This window comes from Bombus terrestris, chromosome 16 (genome assembly GCF_910591885.1).
Source record: "Bombus terrestris chromosome 16, iyBomTerr1.2, whole genome shotgun sequence".
Taxonomy (NCBI): Eukaryota; Metazoa; Arthropoda; class Insecta; order Hymenoptera; family Apidae; genus Bombus; species Bombus terrestris.
In genome coordinates, this window is record NC_063284.1 from 5,374,370 (window position 1) to 5,398,854 (window position 24,485).

The 24,485-nt window shown below is 37.4% G+C and overlaps 1 protein-coding gene and 2 long non-coding RNA genes across 12 annotated transcripts; 2 read left to right on the forward strand and 1 right to left on the reverse strand.

Moving 5' to 3' along the window:
• Positions 1-279: 279 nt before the first annotated feature.
• LOC100643914 (calcium-binding mitochondrial carrier protein Aralar1) lies at positions 280-23,745 on the reverse strand. 10 transcript variants are annotated; one of them, XM_048413494.1, is made up of 24 exons: positions 15,974-16,395; positions 13,786-14,173; positions 13,269-13,440; positions 12,893-13,189; positions 12,379-12,810; positions 10,790-10,846; positions 10,536-10,678; positions 10,316-10,431; positions 10,107-10,246; positions 9,902-10,048; positions 9,688-9,829; positions 9,523-9,616; positions 9,098-9,133; positions 8,379-8,469; positions 8,180-8,255; positions 7,846-7,964; positions 7,600-7,770; positions 7,362-7,502; positions 7,087-7,281; positions 6,895-6,997; positions 6,695-6,715; positions 6,160-6,250; positions 5,653-5,826; positions 280-5,589 (listed from the first exon to the last, which is right to left on the reverse strand). In XM_048413494.1, exons 5-24 carry the CDS (start codon positions 12,391-12,393, stop codon positions 5,580-5,582), a joined length of 2,082 nt encoding a protein of 693 aa, XP_048269451.1. In that variant the 5' UTR covers positions 12,394-12,810; positions 12,893-13,189; positions 13,269-13,440; positions 13,786-14,173; positions 15,974-16,395; the 3' UTR covers positions 280-5,579. The 10 variants fall into 10 exon arrangements, with proteins under 10 accessions (XP_048269451.1, XP_048269448.1, XP_048269449.1 ...); XM_048413491.1 differs by lacking the exons at positions 12,379-12,810; positions 12,893-13,189; positions 13,269-13,440; positions 13,786-14,173 and having other exon boundaries at positions 15,974-16,055; positions 16,122-16,396; XM_048413492.1 differs by lacking the exons at positions 12,379-12,810; positions 12,893-13,189; positions 13,269-13,440; positions 13,786-14,173 and having other exon boundaries at positions 15,974-16,055; positions 16,192-16,209.
• LOC100644040 lies at positions 11,489-17,178 on the forward strand. The gene is made up of 3 exons (XR_001099423.3): positions 11,489-12,426; positions 14,649-15,091; positions 16,680-17,178. It is a non-coding gene; the product is annotated as an uncharacterized LOC100644040 (long non-coding RNA).
• On the forward strand, positions 19,681-22,013 carry LOC125386591. The gene is made up of 2 exons (XR_007226915.1): positions 19,681-21,442; positions 21,515-22,013. It is a non-coding gene; the product is annotated as an uncharacterized LOC125386591 (long non-coding RNA).
• Positions 23,746-24,485: the final 740 nt, after the last annotated feature.

The following is a 24,485-nucleotide window of genomic DNA, read 5'->3' on the forward strand; positions in this document are numbered from 1 at the left end:
GTCGTGATTCCAATACTGATGAGTAGCCTGCGGACATTTATGAGAAATATATATTTTTATAAACATAATTAATCTCAATAGAATCTGAATATTAATGAAATCTGAATAGAGCATTGTTTTGCCTATTAAATATTATAGAACAAAGAATACTGTACTTTCTCTATTTGATATATTTTTGCATATTATACGCATTCTATGCAAATCTGCTCTTTTAAATTTCTCATAAACACATAAAAATCCGTAGTCTACTTATGAGTGAATTGGATCACTGAACGAGCGTCTTTTAAATAATATTTATTCTGATTTTAAAATATATGCACAACAGCTTAGGTGTTATTCACAATTAGGTGTTTTCTTTCCTTCTTTTTTTCCTGCTTTTTTTTGATTTACAATTGTATGTGTATATATATATATATGTATATATATATATAATCTTTACAATTTGCAATGAGGTAAAACTAAGTTATCAAAGATATTACGACTGAGAATAGTTCGTAAGAATTGAATTCAAAATCGTCTAACTAATCGGCCTTCCGGTTTACCGTCAAGAATCTGACAATGATCACAGATCAGTAGAACGTCGATTCGATTTACGTCAACGGGGACAAGAAAGACCTAGTGTATAATATTTGATAGTTACATCATCGTATAATAATCGTTTCGTTAAATTATCTCTTATATCATTTTTTTTTCTTATTTTCTTTTACTTTTTCCTTTATCATTATACGATTGGGATATGAGATGGTCGATCATGGAAGCGAGCTTAATTACTTGTGTTTGTTTCGCTTGAATAATATACATAATAATCTTTTGCTTTCTTTTAATTTAATTAGTTCCTTTAATCCTAATTCGCTTATTTAGTTCCCCTCTGATATTATATCTTTTGTGCAATCACGTAACTATTTTGTCTGTGTTGTTAGGTCTCCCGCTAACGAGTGGTCGTAACAGGCAAAACATCGAAGCCTGTGAACAGAGATCGAAATTCCAATATATATCAAATCTCCTCTTTTCTTCCTTAAAATTTTTAAACTATCATTGACCATAGCGAGAATCGTTGATTTACATTCGTTATTTTAATAATCTTGGAACCGGCTGATGCCTCTTGCCGGCATCATTTCACATTTCGATCTCTGTTGGGACAGAACGTGAACGTTACCGGCAAAAACAAAGAACAGGTGTTCTTCAGAAACGCTCTGTGAACGAAAGCAAACAGTTTTTGCGTTTTAGGCCGTTTGGAGAAACCTTCGATTCAATATCTAAAATGAAACAACAGATTTTTCATGAAGCAATGCGATATGAAAAGTAAAATAGGAACAAAAAATGAAAAAATTGATTGGCTTGTTTAAGACGCTAGCTTTATGGATAGTAGAAATTGTTCAATTCCTTCGAGCCGCGTATCTGATTCTTCCTGTTCTTTTCTTCCCTTTAGCACAAGCTTGATAATCGCGTTCGCTGCGTATCTCTGTGTATGTATATATGTGTATGTATGTGAGACGGCGAATATCTTCTGTCCTTCCATTAAACCCGACAAATATTCGTAGCAACATTAGAAATCGTGACGACGACGATAATAAAGAGATAAATCTTACTAAGAACGATGATTAGAGATTAGTGCAGAAATATCGAGAAAAATCGTTTCGACGATGTGGCGGTATAAAAACCAAAGTGTATTGAGCTGCGAATGCATACGACGGATTCCTGAACTTTTATTATTTTGTATGCTCCCGAACATCTACGAGTACTTTCCCACAATCAATCATTTCGACTCGAATTACTAAGCAAATAAAATCATTTACAAAGAAAGATCGAACTGCCAAAAAAAGAGTAAGTTTAGCTTTAAAAATACTCATTTGGCACTTAGAACATTTAGATAGTTGATTCTCTAACTTTTCATCTGTAGATAATCGATTATTAATCGTCGACCAATCACCAACGAAGCCTGTTATCGATTTTACAATTTTTACCGACCACACACTTTTTTATCAACTACAGATTAATCGAGTCGAACGCAATTGAATGTATTCCAGTATTCGTATTTGCACATTGTACATATCATATGCACGACACGTATGCATATCGGCCAAATATATTACATATGCAACATATGTATATACATCGAACTATGATCAGGATATTTGAGTTGATATTTCGGGCCAGAAAGCGATTCACTTCCGCATTTCAGTTGCCCCAAACGATAGATATCTCTGTACTCATTCTTGTCATCTTTTATGTACATGATCAACTTCGTTCTTCTGTTTGCACGTGATTTCATTGATCACTATACATCACGAAAGACAAAGAAAATACATCTTTCTAGCCTAGAGCACAGCACGTGTCTCTTCTCCTTCTATCCCATGATTTTCTGTTGCTTCGTTCAGTTATTAAAATATATCAATCATTTGAACCTGATACATATTGACAATATGTCAGCTCACAAGATAATACTTCGACGCTTTTAACAATTATAATTTCATTTGGGACACCCTCAGAGAGTTTGTTTCAATGACGAACGCTGTTTATCACTTTCAGAATAATCAAAGCTATCTAAGTTCTGAAGTCTAGTTTGGTCAGTACTATGTTAACTATATTAATTAAAATTATCTAATCTTACACAAATATAGATTCAGTATTTGAGATATATCTACGCTAATTCTAAACTCCAGAACTTAATTTACAAGTTGCCGCTTTAAAGGAAGACCAAGTTTGCCATAAAATTACACCGGGAAAGTAAACATATGTACTTCACGAAATGTTTGCTGTTTTCCATAAATTTATACAGCTGTTCTCTGTCCCTCTTGCAGAAAACAAATAATTTTGTAGAAAGAATTTGGAAAAGCTGTGCCATGTAAAAAAATCGACTCAAGTATTATATCGAGGTCTGACAACAAACTCTTCCTTCCCCTTCGCTTTTGTAGGGAATGGCCCGAGATTTTGACCAAAGGGATTTCGACATGCACATAAAGAGGAATACGCAATAGCTGTTAGTGAAAATTACTAGTGAGTTGCATTTCGCTGAAGTCGATTGATACAACGATCCTCAATAACTCTACAAAGTCACCTGAATCAGTTCTGATCACAAACTAATCTCAAAAAGCGACAAATGAATTTATATAAACTAAAATACTTTAAAGCACTGTAGAACTCCATTTATTTATACTTCATTTATTGAAATGAAATTTTAATTAATACCCAATTAACTGCACTTTTACTATTTGGATTCACTCTAAATGTAAGCTCCTTTTATGTGGACGAAAATTATAGAGAATACAGAAGATTGATTAACTTCTACTGTATGCACTTCAATTATATAAACTGTTTTTCTCCTGACAATTTCAGATAAATAGAGTTCTACTGTATTTATTCTTTCAACAAAATGATAGAAAATAATGTCTAGATATTAATTTTAGGAATATCACGATGATATGAAAGGTCAGGCGACTTTGAAGCATGGTACAAATATTACTTTCACGAATCTGTGCCTACATACCTCGGAATGTTCGATCGAAAGCGTCGAAAGCTCGTCCCAAGCGACCTAATTTTCTCTACAGCAAGTACGAGCCGACGTGTATCGTTAAATAGTATACAATATCGAACTGCGGGAGGGAGCGTTTCACGGTCTTTGAGACCTCTCGACGAAAAACCAACGCGATATTGGTCAACCTGATCGTCCAAAATTATCAAAGACATAATCGCAGTAAGAAAAAAAAACAGGAAATTTTTATACATTATTATTTGCATGTAAGAATTGAAGCAAATGTTTTTTATTTATCGGAGTTATTAAGTTATTGGAACATTACTTCCTTCGAATATTTTGGACGATCAACTAAATAATTCACATATAGTTTCCTCGATCCACGCGTGTGATATAAAATAGCTCGAGGCCCGCGAACGAAACTATGGACGGAGGATCCAGTCCTCCTTTTACCGTTTTAAAACACTCCTCGAGCTCTTGATAAATCCTTACTTATAAATAGAACTCGATTATCTTTGATAGGTAATACACTGAACGCGTGGAGGCCGCGCCGAATTGTTTCACAAAGCGAACGAGAACGTTTACAAAAAGAAACATATTCCAGGATGTTCTCTAGTATCATACGAGACTCTGGTCTCCGGTCAGAATATTGTCTGAGGCAGGACAAAATAGGACGTAATCCCTAACAGTGTTAGAATCTCGTGCAATACAGAACATTTTTCACTAGTTTCCGGTAAAAAGGAAGAAACGTGTAAGGGCGTAGCCTCTTCTGATCTCGCTGTGCAATAGAACGAACAAAAGGTTACGTATTATTAAATCGGAACTTCATCGAAATTACAATTATCAATCCAAACGAAACTATTATATACTATTGTTTTATCGTATACTTGAGAGAGAAATAAAACGAATGGCAGTTGCGACTAGAAGAAGAGTAGAAAACAGGCGAACAACATGGCGGATTCTACAGCCGTTCGATAAAGTAGAGATCAATAAGTCGTGCAGCCCTCCTGGGGCTCTGTAAAAAGCTCTAAAAGCGATTCTATGGAGTGGAGAGAAACGGTAAGGCGATTTTGAAACCTGTAGGTGTCCTTAGAAAAACGGAAACCCTCTCGTGGAGCCTCTACTTCCGCTACAATCGAATAGAACTCTACAAAAATAGTGTAAATTTTTCAACACACGGGACCGTATACGAACAAGTACGTCTTCGATCCACATATAAAAAGTAGAAAAAGTAATATAGCGGTCATGGCGGCGTAAAGCAAGGTTTGAAGCGCGAACCGGTTCTCTCTCGCTGAAAAGACTGGACTGAACATATTAACACGCCTAATTTCACCTTTCGCACAATTTCCATGAATAAACTATCAGTTCCTTCGTTTTCATCTCAAGAAATCCCACTGAAGCAAAGCGATATCGAAAAAGAGGAGTGTTATTGCCACATATTGTTTGAGGAAGTTCTTATTCGCTATTTAAAGTAGAGTGCAAAGAGTGAAAATGTGAGGATTACGAGATTATAGACAAAAGAAAGTATATAAAGAAGATAACTTCCTCTGCTTCTTCGCATCGCTAATCCATTCGAGCTTCACGCTTGCATGACATAAGCGTAAAGAGACAGTACTCGTCTTAACAATGTCTTAGGCTAAACCGTCCGTGTTTAACTTGTCTAAACCCTGTGTGTGACTTTTTCCATGGTTCTCTGTTATCATGGTTTCGATAAATAGGCTATCACCGAGGAGATTGTGCGCGTTGACGCTGCTCTTTCATCATCGATTCCAAATACACGTTAACCGAACTAGACTTAAGGAATCTCCGATAGCCTCCACCATATTTATAACACCTTTCCTTTACTCTCATGTGTGTAGTACAAGTATCAATTTGGAAGAATATCTCTCTTCTTCATGTCTTCCTTCTTGGTCTATCTCCTATATAATATCCTGCGTCATTCTGCCGGGATTATCTTATCTTATGGTGTTCCTTCCCGTCCAGGTTCAGCTTAGAAGCGCAATTTGCTAGGTCGATCGACGACGGGTTCCCGTTTTATCCAGTTCATGATTCTGCGGAGCTCATTTCACTTATTCTTCTCAGAGAATCTGAGTTTTGAACGACATGATTACGGAATTCTGTAATGATGAGGGGTTCGCTACAAACATATTCATCTAGCTGAAGCAGGTTGGCGACGTTACTTTCTGATGCTAGTTGTTGCTTGGAACCTGGGTAGACATAGACCAAATTTCGTCTCGATTCCAGTGAAGATCGGCAAGGCAATCTGGTAGCCTCCTATGTGATCCGGATTCGTCGATCGAATTTCGTCTGCCATCCCCGTTGCAGGCACCTTTTGCTCCGATCCTGTAGGTCGACTGAAAACATTATTTTACATTATATTAAGAAAAGATATATTAATCCACGTTATGGATGATGATGAATTTCTGGTTAGTTTCTGCTTCGATTCGCGGAAAGTTGAAGCTATCAAACTGGTTACACGAACAGAAACAGAATTTTGAATTCAGGAAGACGTACTTATCCAAAAAATAAGGAACTCCAAATGATTTTTTAATTCGCATGCACATTAATCACAGAAAATTTAAACAAAATGGATAAACGGTTATTGAAAGTAAATAAAAATTAATGGACACGGGAAGAAGCGTATCGATACGCAAATAAAATAAAAGTATAATCATAAATGCACTTACGATCCTCCAAAATCAACTACGAAGAGCCTCTGCAAAAGCTCGTAGGTGAAAAGAGTAACGCCAAACTGAGGGGATGATCTGAAGACTCGTGCTGTAAAATGAAAGGATAAATTGAATACGATCGCTTGCTTCGTGTTACATTTTCACACACTGGTTCATACTCTTTGTCTGAATAAAGATTTGAATCCCAAATATGAACATGAATGTTATGACCTTTTATGAATGGACACATCTTCAGATTCAACATTCAATATACTCGAAAAATTTCCTTCCTAGGACTAAATTGACAACGTGATTAGTTTCATAAATCAACAGATAGTGGATAAGAATGAAATAAAAAATTACGTTACATGAGGATAAACCGTGAGAATGCAATGCTTTTTGATGACCACTCTGCATACAAAACAATGAACCTAGTAAAAGATAAGTTAAGACAAGAAAGTGGCTAAACAAAAGTAACAAGAAAGTGGTGGTTGGCTGGGAAATTGAAAAAAGTCACGATAACTGACAGGCAGAGAGAAAAAGAAGTACTCACTTAGAAGTAAGACGCCAGGTCATATTGGGGAAAAAGAATAGTCGAATGATGCAGCAGGGCCGACGCCCGCGCATGCAATCGACCAAATAAAAGATGTATTACTAACTTTCTCAATGTAGAACTTAAAATAAATGTCATGTCCCGCTATTGCTACGAATTTTCTCCCGACCCTAATGTAACTTCAAAGTAGAACTTGATACCTGTGGCTCCTTTCCAGAACGCTCTCGGACCTTCCTCCTTGTAAATTTTCTTTGCACAATCTAGTACTCCACTGTACGTTGTCTGACCTCGTCTAGCCACAACCTAAAGATCAAATTAATATTATAATCTTTTTTCTTCTCTCTTTCTTTCAAGAATAAAAGAGTAAGAAATGTTTAATATAGAAAATATACTTGTAATCTGGTCTTTATCACGTCTGCAGGAGTGACCAGCGCTGCTGCAGGAACACCAGCAATCGCACCAGATACTAGTAGCGACAGAGGAGTATTGTAACCTCCTTCATCGGCTAATCGTGCCTTTGTATGGGCGTACGACGGGAAGTAAATTGCGCTAAAGGGGATATCCCTTAAGAAACAAGCTTTTGCACCCTGAAATATTAAGAGTTTCTCCAATTTTCTCGTCATATGAAATAATCGCTCCAATTGGATTATACTTATCGTATACCCACTTTATACAAGCCGAAGAGGCCTAACTCTTTGACGACAGTCCAAGCTCTAACTTTAGTTCCTCCTGCTATCTCACCAGCCACCTGTAACCGGATCTTGACAATTTCCAAAGGATTCGTAAATATTACTTGAGATCCTCCAGCCTAGAGAACAAACAAAAATTCTCGATAAACTAGAATCATGGGGATTTATCGTCTACCGTAAGAGTGAAAGGTCAAGGGATGTTCATGGATCACTTACACAAGCCCCGGCTATAATTTCCCCGAAAAGGGGCAAATTGCTGTTTTTATCCATGAACTTATCTCTGACGAAATCGTTGACGGTCAACTTGATGGCCTTTTCTGGCGCTACGCCCATTAGCTGTGGTACCAAACCTCGATAAAGGCCGAAAAAGCCCTCGTGCCGGATCACCTGTCAAACGCAGGATACCAACTTCATAATTAACAATGTAGGCAGTGTATCGTGGCGAGACTTTTCGATTCCAACCTTTTGCAGGCAGTCAAAGCTGTTTCGGTACATCAGCTCCCCAACCAATGAGCCGGTCCTCTGGTTCTGCATCCTCGTCTTCACCAAATCGATAGGGTAGACGGCTGTAGCGCCGACAGCTAAAGAAAATATTCTCCATCTAGTCTTTTTTACTTGCAATACTACCATTGCTTAATTCCACTCCTGATAGAGTTGACGTTCCAAGTTTAAAAAAGCAATTTCCCAAATACTTCGTATTCATTAGCAAAATATTAGGGGAACTAGTAAATCTGGTATCCCAAAAACCTCCGTGGCTGGAAGAAAAGTAACAAATGGTGGGAACTGGCGGACTTACCTCCTCCTATGGATCCCAAAACAAAGCGATATCCGCTCTCGAGTATCTGCACTACCACGCCGCGGTCTTCAGGACTCTGAAACAAGAACACTGACTATTGAACAACGAAACTAACGTGATTTCGGTAACATAGATTGTTCTCAACGGTAATTCTGGTGTCAGCTGATTGGCTTGAGTATTCTTCTGCCACCACACTTACCGACACCGCTTTGATTTCAGCTAAGCGTTTCGTGATTTGCTTGAAATACTGCTCAGGAGTAATAGCCACGAGATCACTGTACATTATTTTCCTGAAATTCGAGAAAATGCGTGCTCAATATGTAGATCCGTAGCCATGGCGAAGATAAAGCAGTTTAAGAAAACAAAAACTTGGGGGAAAGGATGAAAGAGATCGTTTCCAATTTAAAGATTAAAAAAAGAAAAGAAATATAAAAGAACAAGGTATTTCTAGGATGGTCGTTATAGTAAGGACGTCGATGGCACTGCTTCGAGCGATACTAAAAATGAAGATCCTGTCAATACAAGAGAGTTCCTTAAACATATCCTTAAGTCTGTCATAGCATCGGATAAAATGGAATATCGTTAGTGCCCACGATGTGCAAACGTTTACAAATACCATCATCCTAAGATAAATGCTAAAGAAAGTAGGTGAAGACAATGTGTATATTATCGATTTATGTACATACAAATACATTGGCAAAAGAAATGGGAATTGTCACTCTAAGAAACCAAACCTGGAATTTAGAAAAGAACGTGCATTAGAAATTTAGCTAAAAATGGTGGAAATCTTCAACTAATTTTTCTAAATTCATTGTTTCCGTATCATAGAGGAATTCCCGTTACTTTCGCGCGAGGCCAGCGTTTATGCGTTAGAACGAATTTATAGCACGTGATTATTCTTGTAATACAAAGACGCACCCAAGCCGCGAATCTGCCTCGTCATCTTCCGTAGATCTGATCCAGGCAGCGTAAACACGTAAACAAATGTATTCAATCATGGGAACTTTAATTGGCGTTCACAAAAGATCGGAAATTATTATGTGGAAAGCTTTTAGTTTCTTATTTGGTAGGCATAGAAGGCGGTTTTTAGAAATGATTGTTTCAGCAGGGATAATCTCCATCCTTCCTTTGCCAAGAGACACTCGACATTTTTTGGATGATGACGATGTTTGCTTGCTGGTGCAACGATAGCATCTTAATTCTATAATAATTCACATATTGCTTCTCGTTGACCAGGCCAGCGTGGAAAATCGTAATCGCACGTTTTACTCGTTCCACGTGACCTTTCTATGATCTATCGATGCCAAGGAGGATGGCTCGCTCTCAGGATTGGAGATACTCACCCAGTTTGATGTAGCAGGTCGCATAGTTGAAAAAGAATATCCACCTCCAGTGGCGTGATCTGCGACATCATTTGTGCGGAATAAAGGAACCTCTCTGAAACAATTGACCATTTTTGTTACATTCCTTTTATTTTCCCATATTTACTAGGGATAAGAAGTAAATACCTTTAGTAACTTCTTCGAATCTATGGCCGTTCGTCGCGTTAAGGTAAATACGTTTAATAAGTTCCATATTGTGCAAGAGGGAATTGAACGCCATGAAATATGGGAAGCTGACTTTCCGTCCGCCCTGCCCGGTGCTGGCCGCCTATAATTATCGTAAATCAATTAACCATTCCTTTATACATCGATAAAGGAACACTCTAGATCGATTACTCACGGCAACTAAGTTATCCCTCACATCCTTAGTCAGCAAATGACTTTTGATACTCAGCATGATATCCTGAAAGTCTAGCGCTGAAATAAAACCCTGACCATCCTTGTCGAATTTCTTAAATGCCTCCACCGCGTATTCTTCGTGAAAATCCTAAAAATAGAATATCTTAACGCTTCAGAAACTGAAAGTTTCCCTATCAAGAACTTACGTGCAAGAATTGACTGAACTCCGCGTAGCTGATCAGTCGCTGCTTATCCTTTCCGAAATAAAGTTTAATGAAACTGCTGTCCATGTTGAAAGGCATCCGCCGATGGAGTTCAGTTTTCTTCATCACCTCAGCGAACTCATCTGCAAAGCAAATACAAGTTAGAAACTCGTTGTTAATTAATCGAGAATTTAGAAGGAGATTCTACGTACCAAATGCAACCATTCCATTTCCATTAGTATCGAACAGCTGGAAGGCTGTCTTGTACAGGGCATCTGGCACACAAAGAAGCCCTTCGAACGCTTGGAATTCAGCAAACGATATGAGCCTGTAGAAAAAGATACATTTTTATGTTTAGGATTTCATTTAGGAAATATCTTATAAAATTTAATTTTTCATGAACATAGAAAAGGATAAAGATTTAATACAAACCCATCTTTACTAGTATCGACGATACCAGCGAGCAGATTAACGGAGTCAGGATTGTAATCTGAATTGGTATAGAGTCCAAGGTAACTCCGGACAAAGTCAGACGGGGTCATGAACCACTCGCCATTCTTCTCTTGTGAAGCGTACTACAATTTTCGTTTACTTTTTATTTTCATTCGATATAACATAATCATTGGGTGTAATGGTGATATAATCATTGAACCTTAATTATTATAAGAGAACCAATAAAAATTTACCTGATTAAATATTTCATGGAGGCGTTCAGTATTTGCACGCTTTAAATATCCGGAACCCTAGAAATTACATATAAAATTAATAATCTTTTGAAAGAGGAGAATAATTTGAGACAAAAAATTGCCTTAAGATTAACTAACGATAGAATTGAAGTGTTCCACGAGTGACGTCGACTATCGACATTATCAATTCGAAGGTAGGAAGAATGACAGCGAATCTTGAGACATTACGTCAGAAGTTCAGAATTCAGCAATAATCGCTGGTGATTACAAACTTTACGAGCTTGATTATGGCTTGTACACGCTAGCACGCTAGCACATTAACAAACAACATAATGGCACTATCTCAAAGTGAAGGCAAATAACATCTATGAACCATGGGTTATCAGCGACAGAATTTACCGTCGCATAATACAAAAAGCATTTGCATTAAGTTGCACGTACAATTACGTAAATCGCAGATAGTATACATATATAATAATGAATCAAAAACACAGAATGTACTGCGATTTATGAAATCCCACATATAAAACCAAGACGAACCAGTGGCGCTACCATAGCATAACAAAATATAAACACAGCTGGCTCCATTAATAATATAACCAACGTTACATTAATGTACGTTTGACATTACAACAGCCATTCAATCGTATAGTTCAAAGTTCAAAGGTGAGATTGAACTTAAAAACGCCAGTCTAAAAAGGGATCACGATGTCGGTTGGCTCTGTCATTTAATAATTCTATCGAGTAGCACATGATGTGGTACTTACGCCACCGTAAGTAAACGGTTGTTAGCCATCGTAAGTAAGTAAGTAAACGGTGCTCGAAAATCCGAAAAACAAAGAAGGAACGCACAAAGTGTGTAAAGCGAATTTCCGACAGCGAATCATGGACTGAACAGGAAATTGAATTTACACAGATTTTTACGTTTGCATACTCTACCGAATAACAACCTTGAGACAGAAACTACACGTGCTCGTACATCCAATTATCAGAGAGTTCCGCTACTAATTGCGATACTCGCTCTTCTATCAAATAACTAACCTACGTACCGTAACTTCTATTTATGAAAGTTCGAAAGAAAAAACAAACATGATATAACCAGAGATAAGCGCGTTAAGACGATCAAATCTTTCTGACATTAATGTATGCAAAGGCGTGTCACGTACTGGTCGCGTGAGTAGCAGGCTGCCTCTATTATATTCGCTTTTTCACGGTCGCGCCACGTTCGAGAACTTGACGCAGAAAATAATGCAATGATATGACCCAGTCAGCCAGTGCGCCAGCGTTGTGAAGACAATTCTGTCGTTCTATCAAGGAAATATGAATGGTTCCCAAAAATAATCCACCCATCCGTCAAATACAATATTTAGCAGATTATTTATTCGGTGAACGTTCTTGGTCAATTTTGCAAAACAGATAACACAGAGGTCGAAAGGTCGCATATTCATCATGTATGAGGAAGATAATATACGATACGATACGTGTCCATTGTGATCTATAAGGTAACAGAAGATGAAGACAAGAAAAGCTGAAGGATCTGGCGTCTCTTTCGGCACTTCCACGTGAACATAACACCAGAGAAGACACACCTGCATTCCCCACATTATATATCTCTGGATTCTTCTTTCTTTGATTCCGTAAGTAAAAAGGACTCCAATAAAAGTGAGACAGCCGCGTACAATATCTCTTCACGGCAACGGCGTTAACTGTTCTTTGAAATCAGCATGCTGGCGTTGAAAATGGCACAAAAAATGATCAGCAGGTGCTTCTGAGGAATAGTATGTGTGTAACGCATATGTGCGTTGCGATGAGAGGATGGCAATGATTGAAAAGTGCGTGCTTCGCGCGCGGAAGTCACGATGAGACTGATTCAGCCTTGCTGTACGAAAAGAGAACGTTGCTACGACTCCCTCCACCGTGGCTATCTCAAAGACCATTGCCTTTTTCTTCGGGTTTCAGCGATAGCGTGTTACCTCTTCGCCTCCCCTAACTTCTTCGGCAAATAACATTCTTAAAGGATCCTAGAAATCCATGTAAATTGTACAATTGTTTACAGAGTCAGATATCGAAGCGTGAGATATTTTTAACTGAATGATTTCCTACTTGTTCAAATACCGTGGAAACGTTTTGGACGTTGAAGACGATCGCAAGTGGGTCGAAGCCATTACTGGCATCTTAACTTACATGGAAGCTTCCTGGCTTTTTTATACTGTCTACATGTCCTCAATCTCATTCCAACTCTTTTTTGCTTCCTCCAACTGCACGCGTCCATTTCTCATCTCTTCTCCTGACGCTTCTTTTTATTTTCTCTTCGTGTAGTCCCCATATATCAGCAAGAATTCCCGTTTCTTCTGCTCCTAATTTCTCTGCTATCTTTTTTTCTCGCAATTTCCTTTGTTTCTTTGAATGGAAAGCAGATCTGTTAAACGCCACTAGTTATCTCGATCATTGTCAAGAGCAGGTATTTTTGTGTACTCACGAGCGCGTGCCTTGGCTAACCAGCGGATCAGTTGCTTCCATTTTGCAACGCCACGTGTTACATAATCCCGTAAACTGGTTCCCAACGCAGATGCACGTGTCGTTTATCGACGTACGTTAATGAAACCATTAATTAACTATTTTTTCACACTCTTATAACGTATATCAGATACCTAAGATAAACGCCAAATGAACATCTAAATAATATATACAGCACATAGCTTATAATTGATAATAATTGCTAATAATTGAAATTCTACATCAATATGAGCTAATTTTATTCTTGACAACTCTATTAGGAACCTTTATATCGATAACTTCCTTGTATCCGAAACAAACTCTAATTCCTTTTCCTGATATTATACATATATATATACCATTTACGTGGCTTAATCAACATATTGACATTGGGAGACTTGAATCGATGTCTTGCGCTTTTCAAGCACTATCGGCGGCAAACCGGAAACGATATTTTTCATTTTTTCAAGCGTTGCCGTATTTTTCATTTGCATATTTACCTTGTAAAATTATGCGGAAGGTGAAACTACATGCATGCGGCAGTACACCGACGTCAAAGTATTAAAAAGTGAATCAGAGGCAACCTCCTTCCGCAAAAGATCTGTGTAATCAATAGATAATAGAAGAGTGACGCCCAGAGGATTTCCTGCCATGTTCAACACGTGATTTACAACGACCTGTATAGATACATTCATCGGCGTTGAGCGTGTGTTCGTTTCAGGGAAACTATAAGTTTCCCTGGTGCAACTGAGATTCTATCAGTGCACAGAACTCTGATTAGAGCGATGGTCGAGTTTAATGGGCATCGTTTTACCTCCGCTGGCTTGCGACATGATTCAAAATGGCGCGATTTATTGCCATCGTGTGTTCTGCGGCCTGCAGTCGAGCCTAAAATACGCAAACACTTAACTAAAAATAGCAATAATTAAAAAGAATGATCGGAATGGATGCTGACAGCGTTTTAAGAAAATCAATTTCTTATTCTATCACGTGGAACATTTTTTATAATTAGGACCAAGGCCACTCGACCGTTATGTTAGCCCTACATATATTACAGCGAGTCGTGACTAACACGCATCACATCATCTTTTCCAACTTCCTTATGCCAATAACGAACGTTGAATTTGACTGACAATTATTCCCATGAACTGAACATTTCGAAGAATTTAAATTCGTAATGTCAAGGCCTGCCATTTCCACTGCGTGTTGAAGTCAGGGTCACTCGGATGTGTTAACAATACCAAGAAAACTGTATTATCTGATTGCCCGTATCGCAGTACTGTTAACACTGAATCACTTAAATACTCTTCTCGTTATCAGTTACATCACGCTGTTGAAGCTTTCTCTTTGTTCCCTTTTTCAGATATGAAAGCGAACGGTGGGTACGTTTGACCGTGGCAGTCTAAACGGCTTCCAATACTAATTCCAGTAATTCCTCTTCACGGGCCATCCTCGTTTCCCATCTAATCGGTCAGATCTCTGGGAACGGTCGAAAAGGTCTTGGAAAAAAAGGAAAAGAAGCAACAGGTATGCCTGGAGACGGTAAGAGCGAGTACAAAAGCGACGACAGATAATCCGATGCGACTGTGTACGAGTCAAAGATCTCGTATTGGATCGGAATAGGCACGTACATATATACCTAACTTGGAAGGCATCTAATGCGGTTAAGGAATTTCAGTCTGCTGTCGGGAGCCACCGATGGATTGGGCTGCGGATAATCTCGACAAAAACAAGATTACACGTTTACGTAATGAACCAACTTGAACAATTGATATTACACCGTCATTCTTGGCAATTATCTATCTGGTTAGCTTGTAATTTTAGTTACACTAATCATTGGTATCTTTTCAAAATAATCTACCTCTCCTCTAACAACCTTTTAACGACGTTCCTTCTTTTTCTTGGAACACAAGCTTTTATACTAGCCTTGGTAATTTTGTTCTCACGAGAATCGAAGACCAATTGACTTGGAATTTGTTTACACTACTTTTAACATGTCTTGATGATCCTAAGATTTTTAAAGAATGTTATTTCCTTCGGAAATTAAAATCGTAGACTTCAATGTCTCGTTTCTCCTAATATTGACTATATTTTATATTTTAATTTTTAATAAATTCTATTTTATGCCAGACTTACTTCCCTAGACATAGATTCAAAGTATTTTTTTTTTTAATAGTATTTAAAGAAGCCTATTTTCTCTTTAGAAACTCGGGACATATTTTAATGTCTCTAGATTTTCTAGTCTTATGATCGATAAGAACGACATTATCAACTCCATATCAGATATCGGATATCGAAGAGGAAGATCGCCTCTGACAATTCTTTCCTACCATAGGATTCAATTAGCACCAAAGCAGATACTTATTAGCGGAATAGTTCCAACATACAGCACGTATCATGTAACAAAACTCGCATTCAACCATCAACCGCATTCCAATCAAATTACTTCACTGTTTTTCGAGCCCCACTAGCACTTCCTCGAAAAAATCGCTATTTCCACATCTCTTCTCCGTTTCCCTGTTTCGCCCCAGATATCTAGACTAAACAACAAATCGCGATTTACAATTCACACTGACGACGATCCGTTTTTCGCAAAATTATAATTAGAGAAATCGTAGTACACCATTAATAGCGACTTGGAAATTACGAATTTCAATGTAAAAGTGGCTTAAAATGATCCCAGCTGACCTCTTCGTAAACGCCGTTGTTCTTCTGATACATTCTCCCTTCCTCATCCAATTTTCTAGTTCAACGAGTAAGAGTCCAACACCTGAGAATTCAATCGGTCACTTATTTTTATTAAATGCACATAAACGCGATAAAAAAAGAACGATACGTTTTTCGGTGCCGAATCACATGACGACGATATATATAAGTGGATCGTGCCGCCTCCAGAGAGAAGTTACCTCGAGAACGATCCAGGCGTGACTGGCGGTGAGCCCACGGCCGACCTCACGAGTTTCACAACGCAACTGGTGCAGGTTCACGCTGGGAGGTGGACACGAGGTCCCCGACCCTCTTACGGGGAAAACTGTTACTGAACTTATTTTCCAGCTGATCTCAAACAGACGGCTGCATCCTCTTTCTTATCCTTTTTAGACATACATAAATTTTCCTTCTTACTTCATACCAATAATCTTCTCTTTTTCTGCGAATAAATTTAAACTTCTATGAATCCTTAATAAATTCTTTTTTTTTTTTTGTATTTAATAGACTGCTTTTAACAATTGTTAATGAAAATTAGGGAACGTTAATAAAACAAACATCCTTTCTCTTATAATTTTTTGATATGTATATACGTATGTATTTTACTTTTTAATGCATATCAACCTTCTTCTTCTTCCTCTGCGAATAAATTTAATCATAGAGAACTTATAAAATCAATAATTAATAGGAGATCAATTGGAAGACCAAGGTGACTAAAAGGACTGGAAACGTGTCGAAGGAAACTGCGGCAAAATCGGATTCCTGGCATGGTCGACCTGATTCTGCGACTGAGTCCAACGTGTCCGAAGCCAGGGAATGCAAAGTCTCGCGGTTAACCTGGATATATCTGCGCATCCAAGCCAAACTAGGATCCTGGACTTACCCAGATCTAAGTCAAAGAAACGATCAACATGAGAAACCGGTTGAAACTAATCCAGAACAGTACGCTTGCGTGTCTTAAAAAAGTGATGATTCCTGATTACATGATGCTGATGCAACAATTCTATCATATTTCCAGTCGATTCTCTGCGCAACTGACTTAAATCCTGAGCACGAAAATTATAAGACTCCTTGACAACGTACTATGCTCTTGTGGGACGTGTATCTCCTCTTAAAAGTTCTGAAAAGTTCACGTAATTCGATATATTAATACATTTTCAAATAAAATATTCCTTGCTAATTTCAAACTAAATTTTCTATATTTCAAATTACATTTCCAAAGCCATAAACCTTTCAAAAATCTACGTTACGAAGCTATATTTCCAAAATCATCAATTTTAAGAGAATCTATATTACAAATCTACATTTCCGGAATTGCCAGTTTTTAAATATTTCTAAAAATATTTGTTAACTCGAAAGAAGATTCTATTTGTAAATATTAGTCTAACTCTTTTGAAAGATGATCAAGATTTGTCAAATCAAAGGATGTCAACAACGTGATGAAACAAATTAGCCGTAGATAAAGCGCATCGCAGATGCGTGCCGATAAATATAAAATTGAAACGTATCTCTATCGATTTTAAAAAATAAAAAAAGAAGTGGGAATTATCTGAAGATAGGATTGAAAAGGTAACGCGAGTTCGTCAGTAAATCGAACGAATTCACGGTAGAATAATGCCGTGACTGGGATAATAATACCCATATCCAGGCCTCGCGTTATGCGAAAGAAATTGGGTCAATGCGAAGGGAACAGCGTTGAACTCAGGATGAATCTCGCAACCGTGAGAGAAACGCATACCATTTTACTAGAAAACTGTACGTTTCGGAAAAAAATTCCACGGCGTTTTCAGGTCAACGACGAGCCTTTTCAACGAGACAGCAGTACACAATTCATTGTATATAAACGGTTCCTGCTTCCCTTGTTCTACTTTTATCTTCAATTTTCTTTCTCTTCTTCCTTCTCGTATCATTTCAAACTTAACGTTATAGATACCGTAGTTATTTCATTTTCTTTTAACATTCTTAACGACAGGGAATATTAAATACAGGTTCAGTTATTCGCTATAGATGACTATACTCTAGAATAACGGTAGACATTGGTGAAGGTAGAGGGTGAAATTACGGCAGAAATCGAAGACCAAGAGGTGCCTTTAGGCACGTATCCAGCGTATAAAAGTATATGTAGACTGTATCTTGTGCTAGAAGATAGTATGAACACGTATTTATACTGCCCTGAATATAAATCTCGCGTCCTATATTATTTATAATTGTCGGTTGGTTATCACTTCTAAAAAAAAAAAAAAACTCTACATGATCTGTTTAGTCTTGTCGTAGTTTGTTTTTAGTAATAAATTAATTTGAATGGAAAAGAGAAAGGCGGCTGGCAAACGTATTTGTGAAGACATTGACAAAATCAAGGTTCAGATATTTACGACAAGAGTTAGAAAAATATTAAGATATAATTGTTTGCAGGGATATAGAGTTTTAGGGAGGGTGTTGAAGTGGTCACTACTTCTACGAAAACCCTACATCTGGGGTCACTACTTCTACGAAAACTCTACATCTGGTCTTTTCAGTTTTCTCAAGCGCTGAAGCCATCGACAGCATACAGACAAAAGAATAGCAGGGAGGCAGACCATAAACAATAGACAGGCGACGTTGGCTTCGGGATTTTTCAGTTATAAGGTAACACTGCTAGCGTGCGGATCTGGACCAGCTCAAATTGTATTCCTACTTATTATTATACTTCTCTATTAAATATATATTTTCTATCTTATACTTTATCCACGTTTTTTCTCTCTTTATACATTTAATAACCTCAACAGTAATATATATCGTTGGACAAAACAATCATTCCAATAAAAAATACAAATCTCTTCATCGCTACATCACAATCTTCTCTTTACTTCCAAATTTCAGAACGTCGATCAGATTCAACGTTGAACCGATTCAGCAATTGCTGCTACCGTTCCACGCCGATTACTTACTAAAACAGATTTAAAAAATTGGAGATTTTTTTATCTAATTAATCGAGGAAAAGAAAAAATAAGTAGAACTAGACGAGACTAGATGATCATGGTTTTTACGCAATGTTGTTCACGCAAAATACGATGGTCGAAATTAGCACGGCCTGAAAATCTCGAGTCGCAGTATTTTCGGTCTGCGAACCGCTCCACTGCGAGCTTTCGTAAGCCACCAAAGGCTATTGACTCCATAACTCCATCATCAGACCAAAAAAAAAAAACATTCCACTCAATTATGAAAATTCCAATGAACGTCTGAAACTACCTTTAATTTTATATTAATTACAAAATCATTTCATCAACTAACTACTGTTAATATCAAACTGCGAATCATCAGAAAACTTAGTTCAGTATTTTCTTATCTGTAACGCTACGCTACTATCCTAATTTTAAAGTTGCGAAAACCTAAAATGCTCCTTATCTCTTCATTAATTGTGCTACAATAATTCTTATCAGTGTATTAAATCTCATTATATAATTACACGCTAAATCGATTATCAGCTGACAGCCCAATGATTATTCATCAAATTATGTCAAAGCGAAATCGCAAGTCGATACGAAATCTTTACGTATTACGAAATTATCGAGTCGCGATCGGATGTTGTATTTTATCTTGAGAAAAATCATGACTTGCGCAGAAAACAGTTACGGCAATGCGGTGTATTCTTCGCGACAGATCTTCCTGGAACCGATAATAAAATTGATTCACCAGTAGGAACAGTCGCTACCACTCATCTGCTGTACAAATTACATACGTGGCGAATGAATTAAAATAAGTAGACGATTTCAGTTGATTACCTCGAATGTTTATCGCCAATGTGAATACGACCTTGAAGTAATCGTAATTGTCGTGTGCGTGACGTTTCTGATGTTTACCAACCTTTATCAAGCCTAAAGAAAACTATCGATGCATCGATAAGCACATTTTACGTTTTCCAAAATAATATTTTATATTCAGTGACAAATTGCTCGAGTAATAACTACTTTTAGATAGGAAAATGGCGACGAAGGTCGGGGAATCAGGATTTAAATCGCTTGCGAAATAATGCGACTTTAGCCTTCTCTGGCCGACTTTTTAGAGATTCAAGCTTAAAGTTCGTGTACTGGCTGCAGGAAGTAAACTTATGCTTCTTTTGTAATCAATTTCTTTCGCTATTAATAATCCTAAAAAATAAAAGTAATCGGCAAATAAATCAAATTCATCAAAATCTGAGAAATCGATAAAAAACGCATATTGCTCTAGTAACTAGATTATTACATGTTAAGGAATCTCGTCATATTTCAGCTTGTTTTTACACGATAAAAGTAGACAATAAACACGGGTGTTGTGAAATCCGGGACACGATAAAAAAGCCTCGCTGGGAGTTCGATAAACGAACCGGTCAACGCACGCAGTTTCCAAATACTAAATAATATACGGTGTTACTCAAGAACGAGCGATTAGAAAGTACCGCAACAAAGAAAAGAAAAACAGGCTGTATACTGCGATAATATTCGTTGAGTGTCATATTACGCTAAGAGATGTGTCTTTCTCATATTACTGTTACTGTTATTGTTAAAATTTACGCAAGTACGATAGATTAGTAATTGTTTGTCACGTGTATAGTCGATTCTGTTAATCTGCAATTAATTTCCTTCCTGTATCTTAACAACAAACGCTGCTAGCACAATCTGAAAATACAGTTCGTTAGATCGCTAAAGTGATACCGGTTTCTACTGGTTTCCAGCGCACTTTAACGTCACCAATGGTATTCATTGAAACGAAAAAAGAATAAGATGGAAATATGATGAATAACGAACTGTTTCTATAAATAAAATATCTCTGTTTTATTGTAAGAGGAATGAAATACGTAATACAGCGCTTTTTTCGTTTAAAAAATTATACGAAATCGAAGAACCTACTGCGACAATTTGTTTCGATACTTCGATAATGGAATAAAAGACATTCAAACTCATAAGAATACTATTACGTGAATTTCTGGATTCAAGAAATTATTTATGGCGACGTCTGAACACTAAATCGCATTCTCAATGTTTAATATGATCGAGGGATATCGATTGCTCGATACAGAGACATATCAATAATCGATACAGCTATGTACGATACATGTGTATATCGACCAATAAAAATATCGAATATGTAGATATATAATTTATCTAAATTCTGTTTTTGATGCAAGAAAATAAATCGATATGTAAGTACGTATATCGATTAATCGAAATATCGTATATATCGATAACATAGGAGAAAATAAAAATTTGGAAATTTATAAATTTTGTTTCCGATGCAAAATGTCATATATCAATCGCTACTTGAAAATAAGATTTGAAAGTACAACACAGAAGGATTATTGCGCTCATCACGTTCAAAGCGATTGTAAGTAGTAGTACATATATCGTTCGATTTGGATCGAATGTCTGCATTCCCCACGCTTGTTCCTGCATCTCTAGAAATAGGACACTTTCAGCGATTTCCTCGACCACTTATGTAAGTTATGCGCCAAAATTCTTACACATCGAGGTTACTGTACTGCTTAGTTACTTTTCCACTATTCCCCAGTTACCTTAGATTGTCATCTCAACACCTAAATAATACAATCGTCTACCGCAGTGCAGTGTGGAGGTACTTGAAATATCTTTCCAAAAAAACTTCGAAACTAGCGAAAGTTTCGTAGTTATCGAACTGTTATTCTGTTACCCTAAATGTGCGGGCCCCAGAAATCGGTAAATAGAATTTTACATTTCCTGCGTAAACTACACTTTGCGGATTTCATCGAGAGGCTAGTTAACACCCACCCAGCACTAAGTGCTCGATGGGTTCGCTCTAAAGTAAACATCTAGTATCAATCAGCAACACCAGAGGAAATGCGCCCACGAGGGTACATAAGTACAAGATTGGAAAGAATAGATTCCCTCCTCATGAAAACCCTGGGACGGAGAGTTAGCATATAAGGACCAGGCGCGGCTTTTACAACCAATCTTCAAAGAGTCTTCATCAGGGCGTCATGTTATACTCTCCATATTATACTACAGTGTGGAAATAAATCAACTAAACATAATATTATTCGGCATAATCTACCTCTCCACCTTGAACGTTAATAACGTTCACGATATCAACCGATCAATTGCAACCTGACTGATCGTCGCCTAGTTGAGAATTTGCAACACATACTGTATCAAGTATTGTATATCGTAGTAGCCGTTGTATTTTCACATTTATTTCAAACTTTTCCAACATAATCATGGTAATTGAATCTCATTACAGTTTTGATGAAATTTCAATATTATGTTCAAAGACTTTCATAAGTCACTGTACATCGTACATGTTATCAATGGTAAAAAAAAAAAACAGATTCTTTGGTGTACATGTCGTCTATTCATCGCTACGGGCAATCTGTGGTACACAGGATGTTAACAATCATAGTAATCATCCAGTAACATTAGATGGAAGAGAAGGCGAGGGGATGATAAAGGGAATGATAATAGACACTTTGGTGAAAAAAGGGTGCGTGAAAAGGGAAAGAAGAGGGATTGCGACGAAGATATCAAGATCGAGAGTGAGGATTGCGACTGAAGTCCTGGTGACCTCGAAAACAAGACGGCCTCGCGGCCGGAGACTCCAGAGGATCGATATTCGCACCGCCATTCGTGGACACGTCCAACTCGATGCAGATGTCACTCGGCCAGTACCGCTTCCGTCTCTACGGCAGAGCTCGATGAAAATCAAGCTAAAGCCGAATTTACACCTTTTCACTTTGGATGGTCATCACGGATGATTCATCGAAAAACATGTTTCATCCAGAGTGACTAGTGAATAGATTAAAATCAATCTCTGCTCTTGATTTCTTGAATGGATGATTCATTCGTAGTGAGACGATTCGGACAAGTTTAATTATATTTTATAATGTGCGTGCATGCTGTTATAAGTATGGTTATACTAAATACATATTTAGATCACCAGTCCGCATTTCTATGACACGTATCGCACGAAATGAATATGAATTTGTCCGATTGTTACCATTTCCTTTATTACAAATTTTAATAACAAATAAGAGAATGGAACAGGAGAATAAGACGTATTTTTTAAGAGAGGAGAATAGAAAAGACTATACTTCGTTTCAAGATCTATCATTCTACTGGATCAACCTAAAGAAGAATATTTCAGTAAACTGTATAGATACTCCAGCTTTTATCTTTCACATTCACTATAAAAAAATTATTTGTGATGATCATCCAAAGTGAAAAGATCTAAATTCGGCATAACCGGAAAATCAATCGTTCGAGGTGCAAGCAATAAACAGCATGAATAAAGCCGGAAAGAAGCATCTCAATTTTGAGAAAGACGGTGTACCTCGAGCGAACGTTATATCGAGACGGCGTACGCGGTACGGCGTACCGCGTAACCAGGTGAACAGATCGGCAAAACTTACCCACCTCTTGGCAGGATGCTCGAACAAGAAGCGAGTCCATCAACATTCCCAGCAGGAAGCTTTTACCTCGATCGGTCCCTGCACGCACGAGTTTGTCGCAAAACTCGAGGACAAAAGATTCAAGACACCTAAAGAACGATACAGGCTCGCTTCTATAAAAATCAACTTTGGAATTTTTCAAATCGACGTTCGACGACACACTCTCACACACACAGTCACACACCGGGCCACAACACCAGAGAGAACTCAGTAGTGAGCTTCTTCACCGTCAATCTATCCAAAGAGTCGCGACGCACTCTACGAAACGCTCACCTGTTCTTTGAAAACACTTGACGAAACGGAAGCTGCCATACTACTGTGCGTCAACCAGTCAACTAACGCCATCTTGTCGATCATTCTATCATTCGCTAGTGGCACTAGCGAGCTTCAAAAGCGCGCTACTTTTTGAATATTGTGTTTCATTATCGATCGAGTTATCTCTCAAGAGTTATCTACGTTTATCTACGTTTTCCTAAATAAACTCGTTTTATCTGTTTATATACCTTTAATGAATCACCTTAGTTCCGTTTCTAGTTACTGTTTAAATTGAAAATTTAATCTCCATTTAGTTTGAATAACAAAATTTTTAATCGGTCGACAATAAAATAGAATGTTATAATAGATACTATTGTGGTAGTTGACGCCAGAAAAAAGGATGGTCAAAGAGTAACAAATTTAATTTGTATACCTTTAGGCACTTGAAATATTAATAAGGCATCACGTCATAAATCCTAAAGTGCTATAAAAGTATAATCATTTATGGCAAATATGATGAGAAAGTTGTAAAAAATGTAGATGAAGTTGATTTATTTTTCCATAAGGTTGTATTTCGCGGAACGATTAAACGAATCAATTACGAATTTTCGAATTAATCTGTTACTCCAATTCAACGGAGATATTTGTTAATACTATATTATCTTTTATACCTTTAACCTTCTTACGAGATTGAAAATTTTCTAGACGAGATAAAATATTTTAAATCGTATATCATCGTAGATAGTCTATTGTGGTGATGCAGCTGAAAGAGAAGTACGTAACGACTCTAGAAAAATCGAAACGGTC

What these genes read in the sequence shown, in the direction of transcription:
- LOC100643914 (XM_048413489.1), bottom strand. Translation starts at nt 23,430, where the DNA reads ATGTTGATGGACTCGCTTCTTGTTCGAGCATCCTGCCAAGAG. An exon ending in TGAGGGATAACTTAGTTGCC is followed by an intron (nt 9,830 to 9,901) that starts GTGAGTAATCGA and finishes CGATAATTATAG; the next exon opens with GCGGCCAGCACCGGGCAGGG. An exon ending in ATTCGAAGAAGTTACTAAAG is followed by an intron (nt 9,617 to 9,687) that starts GTATTTACTTCT and finishes CAATTGTTTCAG; the next exon opens with AGAGGTTCCTTTATTCCGCA.